The sequence below is a fragment of the Pseudorasbora parva genome, chromosome 16, assembly GCF_024679245.1.
Source record: "Pseudorasbora parva isolate DD20220531a chromosome 16, ASM2467924v1, whole genome shotgun sequence".
Classification (NCBI taxonomy): domain Eukaryota; kingdom Metazoa; phylum Chordata; class Actinopteri; order Cypriniformes; family Gobionidae; genus Pseudorasbora; species Pseudorasbora parva.
This window is the reverse complement of record NC_090187.1, coordinates 43,228,504-43,255,063: the sequence shown is the minus strand read 5'-3', so window position 1 is coordinate 43,255,063 and position 26,560 is coordinate 43,228,504. Positions and strand designations below refer to the sequence as shown.

The 26,560-nt window shown below is 37.2% G+C and overlaps 1 protein-coding gene across 3 annotated transcripts in view; it reads right to left on the bottom strand.

Annotated features, from left to right (window-relative positions):
- The window catches only part of LOC137043055 (transcription initiation factor TFIID subunit 4), a 136,052-nt gene that overhangs the window by 26,801 nt on the left and 82,691 nt on the right, over positions 1-26,560 (bottom strand). For all 3 annotated transcript variants that reach the window (XM_067419116.1, XM_067419117.1, XM_067419118.1), the window contains one exon: positions 19,533-19,655. In XM_067419116.1, coding sequence (XP_067275217.1) covers positions 19,533-19,655 — 123 coding nt within the window. The remainder of the gene's footprint in view (positions 1-19,532; positions 19,656-26,560) is intronic.

The window sequence follows — 26,560 nt, the reverse complement described above, 5'->3', positions numbered from 1 at the left end:
ACATTTATACTGGAGGTATGGAAAAGCAGCTCATGTGTGGCGGAGAGAGCACAGATCAGACGCCGCGCAATTAACCCTCATTAATGCACTAAACGACTGACCTAATTACACCACGCCAGGATTTCACAGGGAAACTCAAACTATCACTGCAAAAGCTGATTTTCTCATGAGGAATTCTTGACTTGTTTTCCAGTACAAATATATAAACAACTTAAAATCAAGATATATTTACTTGAGAAGACAATGGTATGACATGATATGTGCACAATTCACTTTTACATGGGGTTAGAACATAAATGTGTGTGTACACAACCACCCTATAAATGGTAAAAATCCACACACTCCTCTTCTTTAATCCCTATAAACCATAAGCAGTGTTTCAGAACAAGCCGTTTACAGTTTCTATGCAATGTGACGTTGCGTATGATTAGGCTCCGCCCATATTATCATAGACCCCGCCCCCAGTGAGCTGTACACAGTCTGCTATGTTTATCTCATCGCCAGAACATTCAAGTATGAAATTTATTTATTAAAGCTATTCAGTCGAGAGCAGTGAGTGATTTTCAATTTTTCTTTTTCTTTTGAGTTTTACACAGGGAAGTGTTTCTTTACGCCCACTACACATGGGAGATATTTCAGGTGCTCATGAAAGCTTCGCCTCAGTTGGGTAAAAAGAGCATGATTAAATGTGACCCTGGACCCCAAAAACAGGGTCGATTTTTTTTAAATTGAGATTTGAAATTTGTTAGGATAGGACAATATTTGGCAACTTTCTAAAAATCTCCTTTAAAGTTGTCCAAATGAAGTCCTTACCAATGCATATTACTACTAATACATTTGTTATATATTTACAGTAGGACATTTACAAAATATCTTAATTGAACATGATCTTAATATCCTAATGATTTTTTGGCATTTATGAGTACACTTTAATACACAGATCAGATATACACATGCGATTTCTTTACATTCACAGACATAACCGACTGTGTTTATGAGAACCTTGTGTGTTGTAATTGGACCGTTATATCAGAAGTTTAGACTAATATGGCTTTAAAACACATGCAGATAATAAACATTCATGATGATGAAGAACTGCAATGTCACGTAATAGAGATGATAATCAAAACCAAACAGATATTGTCGTTTTTGGCAGAGTATTCTGAGGCTCCTCCCTCTTCTTAATAAGGGGCGGGGAGTAGCATCTCATTTGCATTTAAAGATACATGCACAAAAACTGCATGTTTTTCCTTCCATTCAAAAATGCTCATTTACAACATGAATCTGTGGGATATTTTGAGCTGAAACTTCACACACCCATTCTGGGGACACTCATATTACGTCTTGTAAAAAGGGGCATAATAGGTCTAGCCTGGATTCCAGCCGAACATAGCCCCGCCCACAAAATCTGTTTGGACCAATGAGATCATCAGGGCGGGCTTTAGCCGATGACGGACAGATGATCAACAGTACCGTAATCATCACGTCATCAAAGGCGCTTGGATTATATTTGTTCAAATCCTAAACGGAGAGCTTGTTTGTATATGCATTCACCTTCACTATTTCTCTCAGAAATGATGATCATGTTGGGTAAGTACTCTGTGTATCATTAAATTATTTTCTTTTTTTACAACACCGGCAAAGATCGTTTATTTCAGCGTACGAGCAGACAGGGCTGCCCAGTTTTTACAACTCGCCAACTACTAGCCCTAAACAATAGCTTCTCGCGGGGTTCTCCGGGAAAAAAAATGGCGTTTGGGGGTAAAATGTGTGTTATTCAGGCAAGGATGCTGCTAAAATTCGCACTCATGGGTCTATATATCACATAATAGTCACTTCAACCCGCGGAAAAAAAAACTCTGACTTGGCAACACAGTGCAGTTGAGCTCTGTTGACATTTGACAATGCTTCGCTTCGTTGCTCTGATTGGTTGTAGGTCTGTCCAATCGAGGTCTTTCCTGGTTGGGTTGAAACGCGCCCCATAATCACAGCCCAATGGAGCATCAGACTCATATTCTGACTAGAGCTGAGGATGACCACGTCAGGCTATAATAGGTCTAATTCTCTGGAAGAAGAAAAATGTATGAAAATAAAGTGAGTTTGTGCTTAAAAACAAGATAAATATCAGCCTGTGGCGTCATAATAACAATCTGAGTTTGTAGGGCACCACTGGCAGATCTTGTTATAAGCATAATCTCTCTTCATTTTGATGAGGTCATGAGCGACTGAAGACATCGTGTCATATCATCCTAACATTCCATTCGCAGAAGAATTCCAAAGCTGGATTTCGGAATGCCTTTTCCAGTCGCTCTGAAGCATTAGGTGCCAGACAGGTGCTGAGTTTGGCCTGCCATCTCCACGCAGAAATTCAATTACAACTCCTCCTGAAGCGCCTCCATCTGCAAACAATATGGTGCTCCTCTTTTTAATCAAGCCTTCCCCTAACGCAGCGACCGAAGGCCCGTCAAATTAAAAGTCACTTCCAGAATCGTTACGTCCGCTCTGAGTTCTAGCCAAAAATAAATAGGTGATGATGATTTGCTGCAGAAAGGTGTAAAGGTGAAACTTGCGGCTGAATTTGGTTACGGTAACTCACTTCCCCAGCAGCAAATCGTTTGAAAACAGTTTGATTATAAAAATCAATTCAACTTCGGCTCTCAAAATACTGCTACATGTGTTTTTGAAGTCGACATGCCGTTATAGACAAGAAATGTGAATCAAATCAGCGCGTGGAGACACAGTTTGGTGCGTTTATGTGGACGCCATACATCTGAACGTCTCTTTCCATCTTAGATTTCCTCTTCCACTGCCAGCCTTTAATGAAAGATCATTCCAGCATTTTCACTTGCTTGTGTCCTCAGGCATCAACCTTTCCACCAGCAGAACGTAGCTGACACAAATAATAAAATCAAAAAGAAACAACATTCTTTAATAGAGAGCAACACAAAAGTGTTTTGCAGTAATGTCACAATGTAGCAGAGCTCAACGAGACCGCGGCTAATTTCACAGACGCGCGAGAGAGAGCGCAGACTCAGATTCCAGTCATATTCACTTCAAAAGACTCAATGGCCTCTAGTGCACCGTACAAACAACCGCCATAAACACAAACCACTGAAACAGACACACTGCTGGTGTTCGGGGAATCACATTTCACCACACAAAAAAAAGACATTCAATTTGAAAGATGCATTATGTCAATTAATTACAATTACTTACTTAATGAACTTAATTACTGTAATGTATATGGATGTTTTACTTCAGAGGAATTCCCAATGGTCGCTAATTACTGTAATATATTTTTTTGTTTTACTTTATTACAGTAGAAATGATTGCAAATGTTGTTATGTAACATTTTTCTATTTAAATCAGATTTTTTTATAAATTAAAGGAAATACAACATATGCTATCAGGATGTATGCTTTTTCAGGATGTATGCACTATTGAAATATGTTTTGTGCATATAATATTTTGCTTTACAGAAAAGAGTAATTGTTATGAAAATAATGTCTGAATGAAAAATAATTAATTGCAATAATTAAATATTTCCTGTGTTGATATATACTGCTATTCAAAAGTTTAGGATCACTATAATTTTATTTTATTATATTTTTAAATAAATTAATAGTTGTATTATAAGATGCATTAAATTAGACAAAAGGGACAGTAAAGATTTCAAAACGATTTGAAGAAAATATGAACTGATTTCAATATTGATAATTATCAGAAATGTTATTGTTAGAATGATTAGTGAAGGATCATGTGACACTGAAGACTGGAGTAATGATGATAAATTCAGCTTTGATCACTGAAATCATTTACAATTTACTATATATTACAATAAAAAACTGTGATATTACATTGTAAAAATATTTTAAAAATTATTATTTTAATATTAGTTTTTTTATCAGATAAATACAGACTTGGTGAGCAGAAGAGACTGATCCCAAACGTTTGAACAGTGTATCCTATTGAAAGAGCTTGTGCCTTTAAAATAAAAATAAAAAATAGCCAGTAAACTTCATGTATGACATTAGGGGGAGGGGCATTTTAAATCGAGAGCATCTGATTGGACAAATCTGTGCAGCATGGAAATATTTAATCTATTTTCCTGTAAGCAAAATATGAATACATAAAGACATACTTAAGTGACATGGACAATACCACACAAAACTCTTAAATAAAGTAAAAAATAAACTTTTTTCTTTTGACTTTGAGTCCCGGTCATGTTCCTGACAGGTTTCGTTTGCACCCACCTAGAGTTAATGCTAATCTCTGATTCATAGCTGGATTTATCCTGCTTTATTCCCAGACAAGCGTGGGACGGGCAGTGGGAATGCATCAGCAGGATATCCCATCATCCCTGACCAGCGGCTTCTAGATTTGGCTCTGGTGCCGGAGCGTCTCCATGGCAAAACTGCAGTGAAATCCATTCTTCAGAAACTTAATTATATCTAGATTAACAAGGGAGGTAATTAATTTCTTTAAGATGAGTATCTGTACCACGCCTCAGGCTCAACTTTGTTGTCAAAACTGTATATTTAAACCATTTTTAAGTGCAAAGTTTCACTAGAAGCAATATGGAGAATCCTAGTTTGCAGGCTTGATTAGGAGTAATTTGTGGTTATGCATATACAGTCAAACAAAAATGTATTCAGACACCTTCAACATTTTCTCACATTATCACAGTTTATTCGCTATAGTTTAGAAAATGCTAATAAAATATGACAATAACTAAGAGTTAAACTGTCAGAACAGATTCAGCTTGATAATGTCAGATCACTTTGATAGAAAGGGATGTAATGGATTATAATCAGCCAATCAGCTGTTAGGTTAGATAACACCAGTTTAGCTCAACCAATGACCAAGCAATGCTTCACTTACTTCAGTCTGTGGGTCAAAGGTCACATCAGCAATTAAAGAGAAAACACTTCAGCGAAACATGCTCAGCTCAAAGTGTCTGGACCATTTTGGTACTTATTTTACTGGTAGTCACTGTATGAAGGATTACTGGATATAATATGTCACCGTTTACTTTATTTTGCTCTCCTCACTTACAGAAATGAACTATAGTGCCCCCCAAAAAAAATATATCTGGAGTCTGAATCATTTTTGGTCTGACTGTATATTTCACATCATATTCCATGGTATTAACTTTACCAAAAAGACTCAACTACACTGTAAAAGAAAAAAAAAGTCACTTTTTTTTACAGTGAAGAGGGATATTTCAGTAACACTTTACAATAAGGTTTCATTTGTTTACATGAACGAACAATGGACAACTGTATTTTTACTAGCTAACATTAAAGGTAGGGTAGGTAGGAATGATCTAAAACACTTTTGTCCAAATTTGTTTAAACTTTCTTTATATGTCAATACATAATTAAAATGTAAGTTCTCTGAAAAGGAGAGTATAAAAATTGAGTGACTCTAGACTTTTTTATCTGCAATAAACGCTGCTCATTATTTTCGTTCGGGATGAAACAAATGATTGGCTTGGGCGACTGTCACTCTCTCTCGCTACCATGGCAACCACCGCTTTCGCTACAGGCTCCGCCCACACATGCGCACACCCCTAGGAAGAGCAAAAGCATTCAAAATGCAAAGTGCCGGGTTTTACAGTCAGTGGAGGCAAACAATGCAAAAAAAGGAAGACAGTAGGCCTACATGTAAAGGCAATTCACAGAAAGTCTTTGGATAAACAAAGAAATCAAACGTGAGTAAATATCTGCGTGGCTTTCCAACGATGCTGAGAACTGAGGGACCTGAAAAACGACTCATTGCTGGCTGTATTTCTGCTGGACAGGTCATCTTTCATTTTGATTATACATTTTTTCAGTTTATGTTTTCATGAAGCATGTATCACTAGCACATGTAGCTGCCTAATATAGACATAACATTACTTAGCATAAAGTTACAATATTATACACTTAGCCATTAGTAGAGATGATAAACACTCAATATGCTTAGCTCAAGTTGATCGCTGTCGTGTTGAATTGCGCAATATTTAACTTTAGATAACAAAATGCATGTGTAAGCTAGTACACTGCATCCAGGAACTTTTTTTTAGAACTAAGTTAGCTTTAGCTACAGCTAATCAACAATGCTTTCATCATGGAAACTCTTACATGCTAAACACAGTATATGTTATGAATCTTACACGAAAATCATCTTCATCACAGTATAACTGATGTTATTGGGGGGGGGGGGGGGATTTAGCTTTTTAGTTTTTAGCTTTGCCTTATAAATATAACTAGCTCGTTACCGAATTAAACAAAAATACATTTTAAACTTTACCAGTATCGGTTTTCTCGCTGGATAGTGAGTACTAAAAGACATCTTATTTGTTTATATTTATACTGATAAAGTTAGATGTTTCATTACATGTGATTCTGACATGATGTGACTTCATGCACACCGCTAATCTCAGGTCAATAAAGCGTCTTCCAGCTGATTGGCCGGTGAGGCGCGTTCATGTATTTTGGGGGCGTGGCTTTGGAAAGAGCCCAGAAGGGAGAAGGTGGAGTGAATGGAAATAATGAGCTGTCTTTAAAACAGTCCTGAGAGGTCTACAGACACTCAAAATGTATACTTTCTTTTTTAGAGTACTAACATTTTAATTATGTATTGATATATAAAGAATGTTTAAACAAATTTGGAAAAAATGTGTTTTAATCAATTCTTACCTACCCTACCTTTAACAAAGCTCATGTTAACAAATGAGACCTTAATATAAAATGAACAGGGTCTTCTCATCCTTCCTGCTGCATTATTTTCCATCTGGACATCCTATATAAAACACCAATGTATTATTAAGCATGATGTAGCTGAGTGGCGGCCCTCCAGGCGGGATACAGAGCGCTATTGTCCGGACCCTTCCGTAGGCCAGTCGCCCCACCGCTCTACAGGACCATAGGGAAAACTGAGGCACTAAACGGCCTTTTCCTCTGTGATGTATAGTGCCTTCAACTTCTCTCTTCCTCGGCGATCCCTCTTGGGCTGCAAGGAAAACCACTGAGGGTGTTTTATACGGATGTGAGGTGTTTTTAACAGAGCTCAACCTTCAAACCAATGCGGCCAAGAAGCAGAAACGGAAAGGATCTACCGCATTGTGAACATGAATGAAAATGTGTACACGAAAACGGCGGAATATATGACTCGGACGGAGAGTTACACGTGACAGAAACGTCAGTGAAATGGTGGTTTTCATTACGTACGATTGTTTATTTGATGCTGGCTGTTGGTTTACGGCTGTTGGATTCACATGGATCGGGTGGGTCTGGTGCAGCTGACAGGAACGAACTCATGCACCAAAAAATAATAACGAAAAACACATCCGAATGAAATGAGTCATGTAAGGAAGTTATCTCTGACCTGGTGTGACAGGCATGCGTGTCGGCGCAGGTCAGTGTGTGTGGAAAACCAATGAGCAGATTTAGATCATTGACCTGCACGAACCCTCGAATGGATCCCACACACACTGTGTGTATTACCAAAATTCTTGTGGTCCCTGAAATCACCATTGAGTTAAAAATCCACATGCATTATCTCTTGTGGCTGTGCGTGAAATGGTGATTGTATTGTTGTTTGCAAAAGCCTCACAAACATTTGCAGGAAGATGCAAACAAACACGTCCAACGAGAATCATGAGGTGGGATCAGTCAATGGGAATTCGTCTGGTTTTAATTTAGAAGGAAGTTATGCATTTGTTCACTTTCTCCAAAAACAAGATTGCAAATGTCGTACTCGCATGTTCTGACTGCTTTTTACATTAATATGCCACAATATATATGTAAGCTTATATATACATCAATCAGGCATAACATAATGACCACTGACAGGTGAAGTGAATAACACTGATGATCTCTTCATCACGGCTCCTGTTAGTGGGTGGGATATATTAGGCAGCAAGTGAACATTTTGTCCTCAAAGTTGATGTGTTAGAAGCAGTAAAAATGGGCAAGCGTAAGGATTTGAGCGAGTTTGACAAGGGCCAAATTGTGATGGCTAGACGACTGGGTCAGAGCATCTCCAAAACTGCAGCTCTTGTGGGCTGTTCCCGGTCTGCAGTGGTCAGTATCTATCAAAAGTGCTCCAAGGAAGGACCAGTGGAGAACCGGCCACAGGGTCATGGGCGGCCAAGGCTCATTGATGCACGTGAGCATCAGAACTGGACCACGGAGCAATGGAAGAAGGTGGCCTGGTCTGAGGAATCACGTTTTCTTTTACATCACGTGGATGGCTGTGTGTATGTGTGTGTGGCTTACCTGGGGAACACACGGCCCCAGGATGCACTATGGGAAGAAGGCGAGCCGGCGGAGGCAGTGTGATGCTTTGGGCAATGTTCTGCTGGGAAACCTTGGGTCCTCCATCCATGTGGATGTTACTTTGACACGCTCCACCTACCTAAGCATTGCTGAGACCATGTTCAGCCTTTCATGGAAACGGTATTCTGGTGGCTGTGGCTCTTCCAGCAGGATAATGCTCCTGACACAAAGCACAAATGCTTCAGGAATGGTTTGAGGAGCACAACAGCGAGTTTGAGGCGTTGACTTGGCCTCCAAATTCCCCAGATCTCAATCTAATCGAGCATCTGTGGGATGTGCTGAACAAACAAGTCCGATCCATGGAGGCCTCATCTCACAACTTACAGGAGTTAAAGGATCTGCTGCTAACATCTTGGTGCCAGATACCACAGCACACCTTCAGGGGTCTAGTGGAGTCCATGCCTCGACGGATCAGGGCTGTTTCGGCAGCATAAGGGGACCAACACAATAAGGTCATAATGTTATGCCTGATCAGTGAATATGTATTTTAGTTGATCATTTTTATTTTTTATTGAAACGTAGTCTATATAATCTATCATACATCAAAACATTATAATTTTCTGTAGTAAATAAAACATTTTTATCGCCCCATTGAATCTTTAAGTCAGTCCTGATTATTTAATGTATTCATGCTTTAAATATTTTTTCTGAGAATTTGCAGCATAATTTCTTAAATGTAAGTTTTATTGCCATGACTTATTTGTCTGCTGCCAGAAGCAGAATATCAGGACAAGGAATTAAATCCTGGTCATTTATATATTTATGTACTTAATCATGCACAAGTCTAGACTTGAGCTCAGTGATGAACAATTATACATAATGCCCGGCCAAAAATAAAAAAAAATGAAAATAAAGACTCACTGTTTGGATTTGGGATGTGCTTACACTGCTGGACTCTTGCAAGATCTGGACCAAACATTGATGCAGCTCTTGATGGAAAAACATCACAACATTTATTTCCATCAAGAGCTGCAGCAATTTTTCTTTTCAGCTGAAATGTGTTAAAAATAAAAGTTCACTAAAATGTAAAAAGCATGGCACTTTAAATAAACGCAGGGGCCAAACGCAGACTCTGGTTCTTGTGACAGTGTCCCTCCACCAGCCCTTTTAGCTGCGCTACAAAAATGAAACGGCTCGCCAAGTAGACGTCACACAAACACACACACACAGAAAAAGAGAAAGAGACAACACACCCGTGGCCTTCCTGTTTGTCTGGCTGAAAGATCTGCCCGCGTTTACTCAGGCTGGGAAAAATGGGAGGAGAAGAAAAAGACGAGCGAAAGAAGGCGAGGATACAGAAAGGCTGGATGGAAGGAAAGGCTGCTCACTCCAAGTTGGGATTGATTTACTTCATTAACCAAGATTACAAGTTTAACTTACAAACCAGAGGTCAAAAATTCTCATTAACAAGAGGACCGTGGAGAACCGCGGGGCTTGGAGACCATTCTTATTACTGACTACACATTTCAATCTGTCTTTGATGTTCATGTCTGCTTTTCTCTCTTTCTACCATCCGATTTTTTGGCAGGGAGGTTGATTTTAATTGTAGCTATAGAACAAGAGCAGAGTTTGCCTGTAAGCCTGCCTGCACATCTGTAGTGAGAGCATTTTTAGTGATACTGGGCGCAGTCCATCGCCCCGGGCGCATTTTAATGGTTCCACCCCCCTTTCATTCCCGGCTCGGATTGTTTTCCACGTGATTCCTGTTAATTTAGCTCGAGGAAAGGGCATCAGTTTTCCTTGTGCTTTCCCTCTCTCTCTCTCTCTCTCTCTCTCTCTCTCTCTCTCTCTCTCTCTCTCTCTCTTTTGCTCTCAGTCTTTCCCTACTTCTACCTTTTTCTGATCTACAACCCTAAAAGAAAAAGGTGACACTTTTAAATTAAAACGGCGACTTGATCTTCCATGTGTTGCTCTTTTCTTTCTGCCTCCACTGCGATTCATTTCACTGCAAAGCAATAATTAGTGGTGTTTGCTATGTCGAGCATTACTGTTACTATTACTCATATGGGGGTTTGTGCTTTCAAATCACTAATAAGTGTTGGTGCTTCACGAGTGGATGAATAAATGCCTCCTCAAATCATTTGAGTTGCTGAGGTGATGTGTGCTGTTACTTTACTAAGTGATCAGATGCACAATTTCCCCGTCTGGACAACCACTTGACACAGACCCTTGTAGCAAAACCTAGCAAAACAAGTATTCACCCAGAATACCATAGAAACACCCTGGCAACTATGCAAAAGACCTATAAATGCCACCAGTAACCACCCAGAATACTCAAGAATCACCCTGGCAACCACATAAATGCCTAACAATGCCCTAGTTACCACTTATAATACCCTAAAAAACACCATGGCACCAAACCAAACATCTCACAAAGCAAAGCCCAAGTGACAACCCAGAATACCGTAGAGACACCCTAGCAACCACCTAAACACCCAAGTATCCACTCAAAATACCAGAAACAACTATGGCAACTATGCAAACACCTAGCGATGCCCTAGTAACCACACCAAATACCCTAGAAAAGCCCTAGCAGCCACCCAAACACCTAACAAATACCCTAGCGACCACCCAGAATACCCTAGAAACACCCTGGAACTATGCAAACACCTAGCAACATCCTGGTCACCACTCAGAATACACTGGAAACACCCTGGCAACCACCTTAACACTTAGAAATGCCCTAGTAACTATCCAGAATGCCATATAAACACCCTGGCAACCATCCAAACATCTAGCAGAATACCCTAGAAACACCCTTGCAAACCATCCAGAATACCTAGCAACACTCTAGTGAACATCCTAGAAACACCTAAACACAATGCCCTAGCAACCACTCAAAATACCATAGAAAGACCCAGCAATAACCTAGTAGACCTTAGAAATACCAGACTGATGTCCAGCTGGTCTGCTCGTCTTATTTTATCTTAAACTCTAAATTAGATTGATTTGTTTTAAATTATGTTTGTATATGCCAATTGTGACACTTTAAATGTCTGTGTGAGTATGCTGCAAATGTACTTTCCCTACGGGGATAAATAAAACCAACTAACTAACTAAACCGACTAGCAACATCATAGCAACCACCCAGAATATTTTAGGAATACCCTGGCAACCACCCAAAAATGAAGCAATGCCCTATTAACTACCCATAAAACCCTAGAAACATCTAGCAACACCCTAGTGACCATCCAGAATACCCAAGAAACACCCTACCAAACACACAAGCAACCCTGGCAACAACCCACACACCCAAGAATAATGACTGAGTTTTGACTGTGAGCTCTTTTTATACAAAATATAAAAACTAGCTGCAATATTGGTTTTACTCTTATCTACTGAATGCAGTGAGTCTGAAAGCTTGTGTGATATCAGTGATGATCTGAAAGCAAACAGTGTTGACACTAGTGGTGGGTAAAAAAATATAGATTTCTCTATAAAAAAATATAGATTTTAATAGATTCTCACTTTTACAAAACAATATTAATTCTTAAATCCCAAGAATCGATTAGTCATCCTGTTTTCAGTTAATGAATGAAATAAATATAAACAGTAATAAATAAATAAATAAATAAACAAACAAACAGAATGTTTATGACAGCCAGCCAATGTTTTATATATATATTTGAAACTAATTAGAAATATGATCATGTAGCCTTATTGTAAATTTAGTATTATAAAAAACATAATTTAGTGTAATTTAATGGTTTGTATTAGCATGGATGCCAACTGAACTCAGCCCCGCCCACAACATCTGAGCTCGGGCGGAAAAAATGGCGTTTAGGGGTAAAATGTGTGTTATTTTGGCAAGGTTGCTGTTAAAATTTGCATTCCTGGGTCTATATATCACATAATAGTCGCTTCAACCCGCCGACATAGAAAACAACCCGCGGGAAAAAACGCAGACTTGGCAACACAGTGCAGTTGAGTTCTGTTGACATTTGACAACTAACGTTATGCGTCGTTTCGTTGCTCTGATTGGTTGTAGGTCTATCCAATCGAGGTCTTTCCTGGTTGGTTTGAAACACGCCCCATAATAACAGCCCAATCGAGCATCAGACTCATATTCTGACTAGAGCTGAGTATGTTTGTACACAAATGAGTTCATTTTTACCTTCAATATTAGTAGGCTGATGTAGTATCAACTGACTCAACATTAGTACTGAGATTTGTTTTCCTTGAGAAAATTGGCCATGCAGGCCTATTGTAGCTGGCTACCTGCATATGATAATCTAAAATAATCGATATTGAATAGAAATCGAATCGAACTGTGAAATTTGTGTCAATACCCAGCCCTAGTTGACACGAACACACACTTTGCTGTAGGGGTGTAACGGTACACAAATCTGACGGTTCGGTACGTACCTCGGTTTTGAAGTCATGGTCGGTACGATTTCGGTACAGCAGTTTTACAAAATTTCTAACAGAGAAATTGACAACAGAGCCCAACTATTAGCCTCAAATTAGTTATTTATGTTTATATATATAATCATCACCCCCCAAAATAAGGGCCGTGGTCTCGTTGCTCTCCCACGTGGAGAAGAGCGCGCATGGCATCTCCCCGTTATGGTAAGAGGCGGGACCTTTGCGGGCAAAATGCACTAAGCTGCTGTCCAATCACAACACGGGAAGCGCTGGCCCAATCAGAACTCGTTACGTGTTTCTGAAGGAGGGACTTCATAGAACAAGGAAATCATCAGGCCGTTTTTAGGACAGAGGAAACAGCGCTGTACAGATAAGTCAATTGTGTGAAAAATACTGTGTTTTTACACGCGAAACATGAACTCATGTTATATAGCACACTGTAAACATAATCAAAGCTTCAAAAACACGCGAAGAATGGGACCTTTAATATGTTCACGTGGGGACTCGGATTGAAGTATATTCCACGCTTAAAACAAGCCGACTGTAAACTGTTAAAGATTGCATTCGTACAGTTCGGTACACACGTGCACCTGTACCGAAACGGTTCGGTACGAATACGAAGCACCGTTACACCCCTACTTTGCTGTAATCAATTACACAACCTTACGCAGATCCATTTTGGAGTTACAAAGCAGGTCAAAGTGAAACACATGTTCAACTGTTGAATTTTGTCAAGGAAATGACATCACCTGCATTTGGTAGCTCATTTCCTACACCTGTGACTTTAACCGCACACACTCACTCAATCACTCACTCCAACTCATTTACACGCTTTCTTTTTCTGGTTCCGTCACACACAGCATCTTTGTGCTGAACTTCAAAAGCGTGTGTGTGCGCTGAGAGCGAAAGGAAAGAGTTTGTTACTGTGGCTCCTGCCTGAACAATGACCCCGAGCGAGGGCCAGTTAGGGGCCCCTGTCTCCCTCTCTCTAATCTATCCCTCGGAGCACAGTAAGGCCTCTTTGTTTGCTCTCTCCGGCTCAGGATGAAGACAGACTTTACGCTCAACATGGGCTATCAGGTTCAGCCCCACGGCGATCTGCTGCCTGGCCAGACGAGAGGAGAGGAGGGGGAAGAAACACCCACAGCCGCCCCGCCACCAGCTCTACCTGATTTCAGTCACACACACGCTCTGACGGGGCCTTTCAGGGGAACCCACGGGACAGAAACATCACAAATGAGATCTCTGTAAAGGAGTAGTTCACCCAAAAGTGAAGAAATCCTCCTGTCGATCTCATGTATTTCTTCTGCGAAACATAAAAGGAGACGTTATGAAGAATATTACAGCGAACATACAGTGACAAGGGGCTGTCACACTTCAAAAAGGACAAAAAGTACCATTAAATTATCATCAAAACTATCATAAAAGACCATCTAAACTCAACAATGTGCTCAGATTCATCAAAGTCTAATCAAAAGACAAAAATCTCAAACATTTCTTATCAAATTCTCCTAAGAACAAATGCACTTTATATTCTTATAGAAAAAAAGATCAATAAGTTATGACAACATATGTTTTTACATCACTTTAACTCTTCAGAATAAGTTAAGCAGTTATACAACCTTTTTTAAGTCAGTTTAATGTCCTTTAAGATGCAATGACTTAAATATTTAAATACATTTTTTTAGCCATTAAAATGTAATAAGGAACAGAAATAAGCACAAAACTTCTCCGGGGCCCAGAAAACACCTCAGAAGAGAGTTGAGAATTGCAGGACAAATGACTGACAGATTTAAATAAAACATAAATGAAAAAGCCATTAACTCGTAACACTTATTGTAGAATCACTGAGATACTATTTTAGCTTTTTTTTCATATTTTGAATTTATTTTAAATATTTTGAATATGTTTTAATTGTGTGCTTTTGTCCTGTTTGTTGTTGTTTTTTATTTTATAAAATATATATATATATATTTTTTAATAAAAATTTACATTTTTTATTTTTATTATTTTTATTTTATTTAATTTCTTATTTTTATTTTTGAATTTAATTAATTTTTATTTTATTTTTTAGTGATTTCATTGTGTGCTTGTCATTTTATTAGTTTTAATTATATAAAATATGTGTATATAGTTTTTCATTTTTAAAATTGTATTTTTATAGGTTTTTTATCTATTTCATATTCTTTTTATTTTATTTTAATAGTTTTTTATTCAATTTAATTGTAATGTTTTAGTAATTTCATTGTGTGCTTTTTTAATTTTTATTCATTTTTAATTTCTAAAAAATATATATTTTTTAATTAAATTAATTTTGTTCAAGTTAATTTATAGCTTTTATTAATATTTAGATTTTTTTTATTGTAATGTTTTAGTGATTTCATTGTGTGCTTTTGTCATTTTATTAGTTTTTTATTATATAAAATATGTCTATATAGTTTTTCATTTTTATATTTTTAAAATTGTATTTTTATAGCTTTTTATTTATTTAATATATTTTTACATTTAATTTTTTTTGTTTTTTAAATTGAATTGTAATATTTTAGTGATTTCATTGTGTGCTTTTACATTTTTTATTAGTTTTTAATTTTAAATATATATATATATATATATATATATATATATATATATATATATATATATATATATATATATTTTAAATAATTTTTCAATTTTAGTTTTTTTTTATTAATAGCTTTTATTAATATTTTGAATTTTTTTATTGTAATGTTTTAGTGATTTCATGGTATTCTTTTGTCATTTTACTAGTTTTTATTATATAAAATATGTGTATATAGTTTTTAATTTTTTTAATTTTTAATTTTTTATAGTTTTTTATTTATTTAATATATTTTTACTATTGTATTAGTTTTTAATTTGAAAAAAATATATATATATTTTTAGTAATTTTTACATTTTAGGTTTTTTTAAATTAATTTATAGCTTTTATTAATATTTTAAATTCATTTTTATTTGAATGTTATAGAGATTTCATTGTGTGCTTTTGTCATTTTTATTATTTGATAAAATACATATTTTTTTTGTTTTTGCGGTTTCAAATATAACAGCCCTGCTATAAAGCACATCTCTCTCATTCCTCCGGCTCAGTTTGGTGGGTGTTTCCGGACACTGGGAGGCTTTTGTTTGGGATTAACGCGGCAGAACAGAGGCCGGATACTGCGACAATCGGAGGACCCCGAGTGAAGCGGTGCAGCTCACCCTGAGCTCACGCCCCACGGCACATTCACGCGCAGATGAAATCTCTGCCGAGCCCCAGAGTGAAACTCAGAGAAGGCCGCAATACAGCGGCGCTGTGTAGCCCGCAGCCACTCCGTGACCCCCTTAGAAAAGTCACATTCACTTTGCTCTGGAGAAAGCAGAGAAAATGCCCCAGGGCGGCACGCAGCCCCAGCCGAAATGAGAGGAGGTGGAAATAAAGTGAAAATAAGTTAAGATTCGTCCCTCCATCTATCCTGCACTCTTCTCTTCACTCATGATCACAAGAGGTGGTCAGATGGGCGGCATTACTATGGAAAAACACCCTACAATTAAACAGAAACACAAGAACGCAAATACACATTGGTTCTGCTATCAGATGATGCTTAAATATGTACCCTGGCACTGAATAATTATTATATTCATAAACCCCTTTAGCTGCGATATACATTACCATTCAAAAGATGGGGTCAGCATACTTTAATTCAGCAAGGATGCATAAAATAGATCAAAAGTGACAATAAAAGATATGTATACTGTTGCAAAAGGATCTATTTTAAATCAATTCTTTCTATTCATCAAAGAATCCGGGAAAAGCCGCAGCACAACCGTTTTCAGCATCATGTGACCCTCGAGTAATGATGATAAATTCAGCTTTGAGCAAAGAAATAAATTACATTTTACCATATATTTACATAGAAAACAGTCATTTTAAAATATAATAATATTTCACATTTGTACTGCTTTACTGTATTTTTGATCAAACAAATGCAGCCCTGGTGAGAACAAAACACTTTTTTTTGTCTTTTTTCTTTTTTAAATCTTAACCCCCTCAAACGTTTGAATGTTAGTGTGCATAAATATACAGCTGTGGAAAAAATGAAGAGACCACTTAACGTGAATTTCTCCATGTGGTCTCCTAATTATTTCCAGAGCTGTATTATGAATTTAGAGTAAATCCTAATAAATGTATTGATGCTGCTTCCCAGATATGTTTAGATATTTACTGAAACACAACAAATGTTTATTTATTTATTCTTTAGATGTGCCATATTAAAAACAAAGAGGTTAGCATTTACAAAATCAATAATTCTGGGTTTCATATTAGTAATTATTTGATCTCTTTGCAAAGATATGTTTTTATTTTGACATTAATGGCAAAAGAGACAAATTCAGACAACTTTAATGCGATAAAACAACAAAAGGAGGATGAACACAACGCATAAGCGCTGTATCTGTGTGTGTACATACACATTTCATGGCTCTTCTTGACGTCAGAGCGGTTACATTAAAGTGAAAGAGGTCAGGATGGTGTTCACGGAGCAGAAGTAACGTGTTTATTTAGTTAGCCCTGCTTTCACTGAGGTTGTGTTCACTGCAGGAACACAAAACACACACACACACACACACCAATGAGAAGGCTTTTAAAAGACCAGCGGACATTCACAAAGTGTTTTTTTCCCCGGTTTATCGTATTCCAGCATTAGTGGAAATCCTCCAGGGGAATATGAACGGGCTTTCTGACGGCGAGAGCTAAACATTCACCAGATGCAGCTAAACCCAGTGACTTCATGTACAACACCATGTCGAGGAAATATAATAGTGGCGTTTTTGCACACGGCCTAATCCTGCGTAATGCAGAGCAGAGCTGGTAGCCATATGTGGAGCGGCACTGCGATCTGAATCCAAACAACAGCGGAGGACAGGCGTTTAATACGGGACTAACACTCGCTCATAATGCAACAAGTGAACATCAAACCCGAGAGGACGACACACTCAACAAACACTGCATCAGGAGCAGCAAAAGAGCCGTTAAAAGGCTGGTTGACACTGCTAAAGAAAACGAAATCTTGATTTATCTATTTTATCGATGCATAATAAATCAATTCTTTAAATATATATTTTTGTCTTGTTTTCCAAGTATCTAAACCCTCTTAAATGATGCATTAAATTATGCATTTAATTGAGAAGCAAAATTACAAAAAATATTAAGTAATTTCCTAAAAAATGCATCAAGATTTTGCTTAAAAAAAGAAACAATGAGGTCAGAAAAAGTCTCTTGTTTTCCCTTTGATTTTGGCAGACAGTTTTTCTTGTTTTAATGTGACATTTTTACATAAAAACATAAAACAAGACTTATCTTGTGTAATTTGGCTTCTCAAGTAAATGCATCTTGATTTAAGAATGTTTAGATATTAGATATTTGTAAAAAAAAAAAAAAAAGAAAAAAAAAAAAAAGAAAGAAAGACAAAAATAGTGAGAAAATATTTTTAAAGGTTTCTGGCATTATTCAATATATATTGATATGTATGCCTTTCCTTTGAAATAGCTGAAAGTAATTTAAAATATATATTTTGCTCAATCTGAGTTAATTTCAACCTAACTAAAATACTGTAAAAATCTAGTTAAATGTAATTTTCCATACTGTGAATTTTTGAAGCGTTTTGAATCTACTCAAATGAATCAAACTTTCTGATTCTCTCACAAATCACAAAACAAGAAAAGACAGATTATGAAACTAGTCTAATGACACAGCTTTAAAAAAAAAAAGAAGAAGTACAAATTCTTTAAAAAATAAAAATAGATTCATTGGAATAATCACAACGACGCTTAATTTTAAACTAAAAGCAATATGTTGACCTGCTCTAAACCTCTTGTGCTCTTCACGTCGGTCAAAAATTACACTTTTTTTTCAATAAAATTATTGTACTGTATTTTAGTTTGATAATATTTTTTATTTAATATTTAGTATTTTTAGGGGGTTTTATGGTACTAAATTATATTTATGCAGTAGTTATAACCCATACATTTTTTTTGTCTTTTGACTTGGCATGGACCTGAAAACTAAATTAACTTAAACTGTCATAAATCTTAGATCATAGACTGTTTAGTCTATTTTTACAGATGGCACTTGGCAGATTATTGACGAAGTGAAAAAAGCTTAAAAAAGTAAACTTGACAAAAAAAATATTTTACATTTATTGCTATTAAAAAAAATGTAACATTTTACTTTTAATATGAAACATATTTTTTCAAAATACATTTTGCTCTAAAGCTGTGAGAAAACCATAAATCTAAACAAGCTGTGCTCCGAATTTAAGGATGATATCTCAAAAAATGAGTGAGTGTGTGTGTGTGTGTGTGTGTGTGTGTATGTGTGTGTGTGTGTGTGTGTGTGTGTGTGTGTGTGTGTGTGTGTGTGTGTGTGTGTGTGTGTGTGTGTGTGTGTGTGTGTGTGTGTGTGTGTGTGAGAGAGAGAGAGAGAGAGAGAGAGAGAGAGAGAGAGAGAGAGTGTAGTACCAAACACTTCCACTAGATTAAATTTCTCTCAGTTCATTACTAATGTGTTTTTCAGCCACAAACAGCACAAATCAGACAATTTTTCAGGGCCATTTAGCCTTTTTGAATCATTTTTTTGGTTCACACAGCAAGTGCCTTTACCAAGTTCCGTGCCATTCTGATGAAGTAAAGAAATTGTAGAAAAACAAAGTGTAAAATCTTTCAGTAAAAAATGCCCACCAGAGGGTTAAAATACAGTACATGGGAGGATTAGTGCTAACTGCATAATGCCATTTCCATCCATATATCATATTCCCAGCGAACGCACTGATTTAAAGAGATTCGTACCTCGACGCCTGTCGTCGTAGCTCCCGGCGAGTCCACTTTGCGTTTTTTCCGTGGGCCTATGGCGGCGAGTGCCGTCAGATTGGCGTCTCGTTGTCTCATTTGGGCGAGTTCCTGCTGCTGCATCTGAAAACAGAAACAACATCATGTTACACACCAGCACACACACCTGTGTAACTGCACCAGAAACATGGATGAAGTCTGAGCTAACCCTCTGAAGGAAACTTTTAAAGGGGTGGTTGATTATGATTAGACTTGTTTAACTTTAGTTAGTGTGTAATGTTGTAGTTTGAGGATAAACAACATCTGCAAAGTTACGACGCTCAAAGCTCAAAGCAAAGGGAGATGTTCTTTTACAGAAATCGCTTTTTAAGGACTGCAACAAACGGCTGGTAGGGACCAGAGTATGTGAGTGGAGTGGAGCGGCAGCGATTTCCCCTCCACGCTTTAACACCGCTCCGAGTTCACCATTTCCCGCTCTTCGCTCCACTCCTCGCTTAATAATATCAGAAACACCGCTCCGTCTTCACTAAAGTATTTAAGTAAGCTCTGAAATATCACAAAAGGTCGGTTTATAACATACATTAAAAAAAAACAAAAAAAAACAAGAGGAGATGTTGCAATCATTTATTTCCTACGACATGTCAAGCTTATTAGGCTTTATCAGCATTAAAAGTTGAACATCACTGCTGCTTTTGCAGTGCAAATTTTGTTTGGAAAGATGAAAATAGTATGTTTTCATTGTTTTTTTAATCCACGGGTCATATTATAGATTTCTCATCTATTGCTATCTATCTATCTATCTATCTATCTATCTATCTATCTATCTATCTATCTATCTATCTATCTATCTATCTATCTATCTATCTATCTATCTATCTATCTATCTATCTATCTATCTATCTATCTATCTATCTATCGCATTATTTTGCTCATCTAAAATCAGATACAGATAACTACAAGCAGATAAGCACTGTAAAATGGCATTTGTTTGAATGCGTTAAAGAGAGCGATTGCGTGTGTGAATAAGTGCTACATGTTTAAAATGTGCTTTCAGCCGATCATATTCAGTATGTAGAAGGTACAAAAAAACTGCTTGAACTACAACATCCCGCTCTTGTCCATTGCCGTCATCATAAACCTTTACATTCTTTCTGATCTGAGTAATCCATCTGAATCAAGCTAGTTAAATGTGTTTATTGTGTGAGTTCTGGCTAAAAATACTGCTATATTGCTAGCCATTGCCATGAATTGAACTCGTGATGGAGTGATAGTGGAGCCCTCTCTTTTAAAAAATAAACTCCTCACTCCATTCAAAATCACGTCGCTCCACTCCACTCTGCTCATGTACTCTGGTAGGGACTACAACGAGCTTCTTTAGGTGTTAGTGACATCACTAACCCTACAATTTACATAACCCCGTCCCCGGGAACATGTTGAGAAGAAGAAGAGTTGCTGTAGTCGAGCACATTTGGGAGTCGCTCAAACTGTCGTCCGTCTTTCACATTTATTGATACAGTATGAACACAAACGCAATAGCACGTCATAAAGCAAGATGACAACATCAGTTATAACCGTAATTAAACTAAACTATCCCTGTTCTCTCTTCATCAGCAGATATTATAACCGTAATTAAACTAAACTATCCCTGTTCTCTCTTCATCGGCAGATATTATAACCGTAATTAAACTAAACTATCCCTGTTCTCTCTTCGTCAGCAGATATTATAACCGTAATTAAACTAAACTATCCCTGTTCTCTCTTCATCAGCAGATATTATAACCGTAATTAAACTAAACTATCCCTGTTCTCTCTTCGTCAGCAGATATTATAACTGTATTTAAACTAAACTATCCCTGTTCTCTCTTCGTCAGCAGATATTATAACCGTAATTAAACTAAACTATCCCTGTTCTCTCTTCATCAGCAGATATTATAACCGTAATTAAACTAAACTATCCCTGTTCTCTCTTCATCGGCAGATATTATAACCGTAATTAAACTAAACTATCCCTGTTCTCTCTTCATCAGCAGATATTATAACCGTAATTAAACTAAACTATCCCTGTTCTCTCTTCGTCAGCAGATATTATAACTGTATTTAAACTAAACTATCCCTGTTCTCTCTTCGTCAGCAGATATTATAACCGTAATTAAACTAAACTATCCCTGTTCTCTCTTCGTCAGCAGATATTATAAATGTAATTAAACTAAACTATCCCTGTTCTCTCTATATCAGCAGATATTATAACCGTAATTAAACTAAACTATCCCTGTTCTCTCTATATCAGCAGATATTATAACCGTAATTAAACTAAACTATCCCTGTTCTCTCTTCGTCAGCAGATATTATAACTGTAATTAAACTAAACTATCCCTTCAGAAACGTCCTGTCTCATTCTACATGTCGTCTCTTCTTCTTGAGTCTCTCCATCATTGTCTGACTCCGGTTTGATCATAAAAGGCTGAACAGTTTCTGATATTTTAAGTGTGTGAGGTAATCAGAGCTGCTAACATGAGCTCTTGTAGCTCCGCCCTCTTCCTGAAAGGGGGCAGGGAGAAGCAGCTTCTTTGCATTTAAAGGAAGTGTATGTAAGATTGGTACTGCAATCACTTTCAAATTACTGTAGAGGGGTGTATCCCCCTCCCCCTGACTTGAGGTTGCCAGATAGGGTGCAGGATCCAGCAGGTGTGATAACTAGAGCAGATCTGGCAACCCGGATGCTGAAACACCATGATTGACTTCCTGATTGGTCGATAGGTGGAGGGCGGAGCTTCAGGCCAAAACACCATGTCAACATCAACATCAGTTGAGGGCTGCAACAACAACTTTTAAATGACAATATCCTGGCCGGACTACTGTTGTCAGTGATAGAAGTATTTGAAATTAACATGATTTCTTAAAGTCTAGTGACATATCAGGGCCATTTTATGATTCATTGAAATACATTTCTTACATACAGTTTCTTTAAAGGGACAACATCTGAGTGTTTTTGCTCAGCCTCAAAAATATAAAATTTTAACATGCTATAAAAAATGATCTGTGGGGGATTTTAAGATAAAACTTCACATACACACTCTGGGAACATCAAAGAGATCATACTCTGCAAAATGCTGGGTAGTAGTTCAATGTAAAGAATGAGCGTGAGCTGCACAAAATGTCACATAGTAATGTCACGTCAAGTCAAGTCACCTTCATTTATATATGCTTTTTACAACACAGACAAAGCAGCTTTACAAAGATAATAGGAGATTAATTTCTGTTAATAGGAGATTAATATTTAATGTGGTGCTATTTAAACAACACCATCTTTAATCAAAACAGAAAACCGGACCTCAGCCGCACAGCAACAGCATTTGGTGGCCTGAGAACGCAAAGTAGTTTTCAAACTATACCATCAATCTGTGAAACCGCAAGCATCACGTGTGACATCCTACGGTCTCATGGTGACATCATGGGAGTTATTCGAGTCAAAATCAAGTCAATCTACTTGCCATCCATTTTATTTATACTGCGGGCGGCAGTGGCTCAGTGGTTCATGTAAGTAAGTTCTACAAACGAAAGGTTGGTGGTTCAATCCCCGGTTCCACCTGACCAAGTGTCGAAGTGTCCATGAGCAAGACACCTAACCCCAGCTGCACCTGACGAGCTGGATGGCGCCTTACACGGCTGACATCGCTGTCGGTGTATGAATGGGTGACTGCGAGGCAAAATGTAAAGCGCTTTGGATGGCCATAGGGTCTGTTAAAAGCGCTATATAAATGCAGTCCATTTACCATTTATTAATACACCTGGGCAGCTAATTCCAGGGAAGGGAAAAGAACAAAATCCCCAAAAATGATTTGCCAAGCTTGTGTTTCTAGAACCAAACAATAAAACTTATGATAAATTGTCATTCTTGAGCTGAAATCACTTTATTTCACATTGGTTCAGCGTGCATTGCAGAATCATACAGGGAATTGTCTTTTTATCCTCTGCTTCTCAAGTATGTTTAGATATTTTACTGCGTCACAAGACTCTTATCGACTATTATCGATTGGCGGCTCTGGTCTAGACTACACTTTTATTCCAATCCAAACTAAGCAACTGTTTCATCTGTAGCATGATGTCACAGGAAGTGACATCATTGTCTGGAAAAAGCCCCAATTGCCAAAACCAAATCAACATCAATCCAACCCATCCATCAGCGTCTTCTGCCTCAAAACCTTTAAAATGATAGTTAGTGTGTATAATATGGAAGACCTGCCATGGAATAATAAAAAATAAAAAAAGTAATTGCTAGATATAAACAGTCTTACAGAAACTCACAATTTCTCAGAAAAACCTTCATTAGATAGGTATGACATAACCACCATAAACATTGAGTTTTCACCCACTACTTGGAAATGGCTAACAATGCTTATCAATATCAAAATGATGGCCAATCAGATCAAAGAGGGCGGGGCTTGGTGTTCACTGAAGACGAGTATGGGTTCCAATTAGTCCAATTAGTCTTTAGTTTTTACAGTAAAAGAGTGTGTGCCATCATTGTAAGGAGCGATATTTAAACATTTAATATCTGACAACTGTTTCACATGGAGGTTTAACGACCCTCAGTAAAATAGTAATGCAAACTACTCAACTTTTTAATGTAATTTCGCCATTTTGAATTGAAAATATGCTATCATTTAAATGATGATGCATATATGAACATATGAGCATTTATGAACATAAATCTCAGTTTTTTTTTACATATTAGACATACAAAACAAGAGTGAAATAATATTTCCAAAGGGTTAAAATGGATCACTTCACAACTATACAGACTACACTTAAGACCTGGAGCTTCTTTTACCATTCTTATTTCTTCTTTATTCCCTTAAATCTCTTTTAATCCTTTAATCAGTTCATTTCTTTAAATAAAAAGACCACCCAATGTTCAAAAATATATCATTTGCGGCCATGAATTAGAATTCATCCCCACAAATTAAGGATGAATTCCCTCAACACATTCAATACATATTATTCTGAGGGGAAAAAAGGTAAAAATTATGAGACATAAACTCATAATAAATTATTTAATTTTATATATATGACACTATTATTACAAATCTGGACTATTTTTCCTCAGAATTCAGCAAATCTGTTTTTGTTTAGTTTTTGTTTTTTCCCGCCCTTTTCGCAGATGTGATGACGCATTTACATCGCAAATAAAGTTTTTAATATTTTCTTCTTTTTTTAAAAACGAATATACATTTTTAATGTACTATACTTAGTGTTATATAACCTTGGCAGGAATGCTGATGGAAAACGAGAGTAGAGCGGGTTCGGCAAAAGCCGGATTCAACCGATTTGCATCAAAACTTTATGTCTCACGTCTTACCACTAAACTACTGCTATTGTTGATGATTCAGCGTCCTCCGTAATTTTATCTGGCCCAATCAGACGTCAGTGGGCGGAGTTAGTGTAAATAGCCTCCGCCAGCAAGGCGGGATATTTGCACTTGGTATACATTTACTTTTACAGCAAATATAAAAATGATATATTTGTTGACGTCTCCCATTTACTGTAATAGAAGTTCCAACTATGATGTCTTCATCTTATGAGAACATCAGAAATGTGTAATGTAACAAATTAAAAAGGTAATTGGGACTTTTTGTTCCACAATTCTGACTTTTTTTTACGAGTTTATCTCGCCATTCTATAAAAAAAATTGTATTGTGAGATATAAAGTAAACTCAGAATTGCGTGGAAAGGGTCAAAATTCGCTTTTTTATTTTAAAGGGATAGTTCACCGCTTTTTCATATTAAACTGTTATTCCCTTAACTAAGATGAGTTGATAGTGAATGAACTGGGATTAGTGGGCTAAGCTAAATGCTATCAGATCGTCACCGCGCGTCAGAGAGATTAAGAGCACACACTGACACGAGAGAGGTGTGTGTCAACTCGTCTTAGTTAAGGGAATAACAGTAGTATTATTTCATAATAATAGTTTAATATGAAAAAGCGGTGAAGTATCCCTTTAATTCCGTGGCAGAAATAAACTTCCATAGTTTAGAGGCATTTAGGTGTGAATATAAATGTGTGTGTGTGTGTGTGTGTCAGCTCGCACGCTCTGATGTGATTTTTCACTTTGTGAAGTGTAAGAGGGCCCAGTAGAGCCTCAGGTAATGTCACGGTTTCCTGCGGGGCAGCCTCGCTCACAGAAGCCTTTCTGAGGACGTGTTAGAGCCCGAGGCCAAACGCACACACACACACACAAACGTACAGAGACATACACAGCCACATATGGCCTCACACACACACACACACACACGGCCGTCACAGTCTGTCTGCAGTGAGGGAGTGAACCGCCCTGTGCCCGCTGGTGTTGAGAGAGAGAGAGCGAGACTGTGTGTTTGTTGCTAAACTGAATGAGGGCAATCAATGCAATCTTTCATGCAGTCAGTTCTGTGTGTGTGTGTATGTGTTAAGATCAGAGAGAACCGTATTACACTCAAAATGGCGTTATAAAGATTGCTATGGTTTTCAACAGCCAGTCCAAATTGCGTGTGTAGACGGGGAGTCTGGGGTGTCAGATGCCCGTCACGAGTGGGAAAACACAAGCGGTGACAAACAAACCTTACGACACCTTTAGGCATCACTTCAGTGTAAAGGTGAGATCTCCACATCTCCAATCGCTCTCCACTCAACCACATCGTTGGCTAGAATATGCATTTGGGATAATAAAAGAACAGTTGGACAAAAAAAAAGATGTTGTTTTAAACTCATAGTACGACTTTCTTTCCTCCTTGACACACAAAACCAGATGTTTAGCAGAATGCTCATCCATACAATGAAAGTGAAGGGCGATCGAGGCATCAGATGAGCTCCATAAACGACAATAAAGTGCCATAATATATCATTTGCAGAAAGTTTCATCACACAAAGCTATTGTACTGTGAACAAAAAATAGTCAATATTTAAATATTAATTTTTAAAGTATTTTATATATTATGTATATATGTCAAAATATTATTATTAACATTTTATTTGATCAAATATAAAAAAA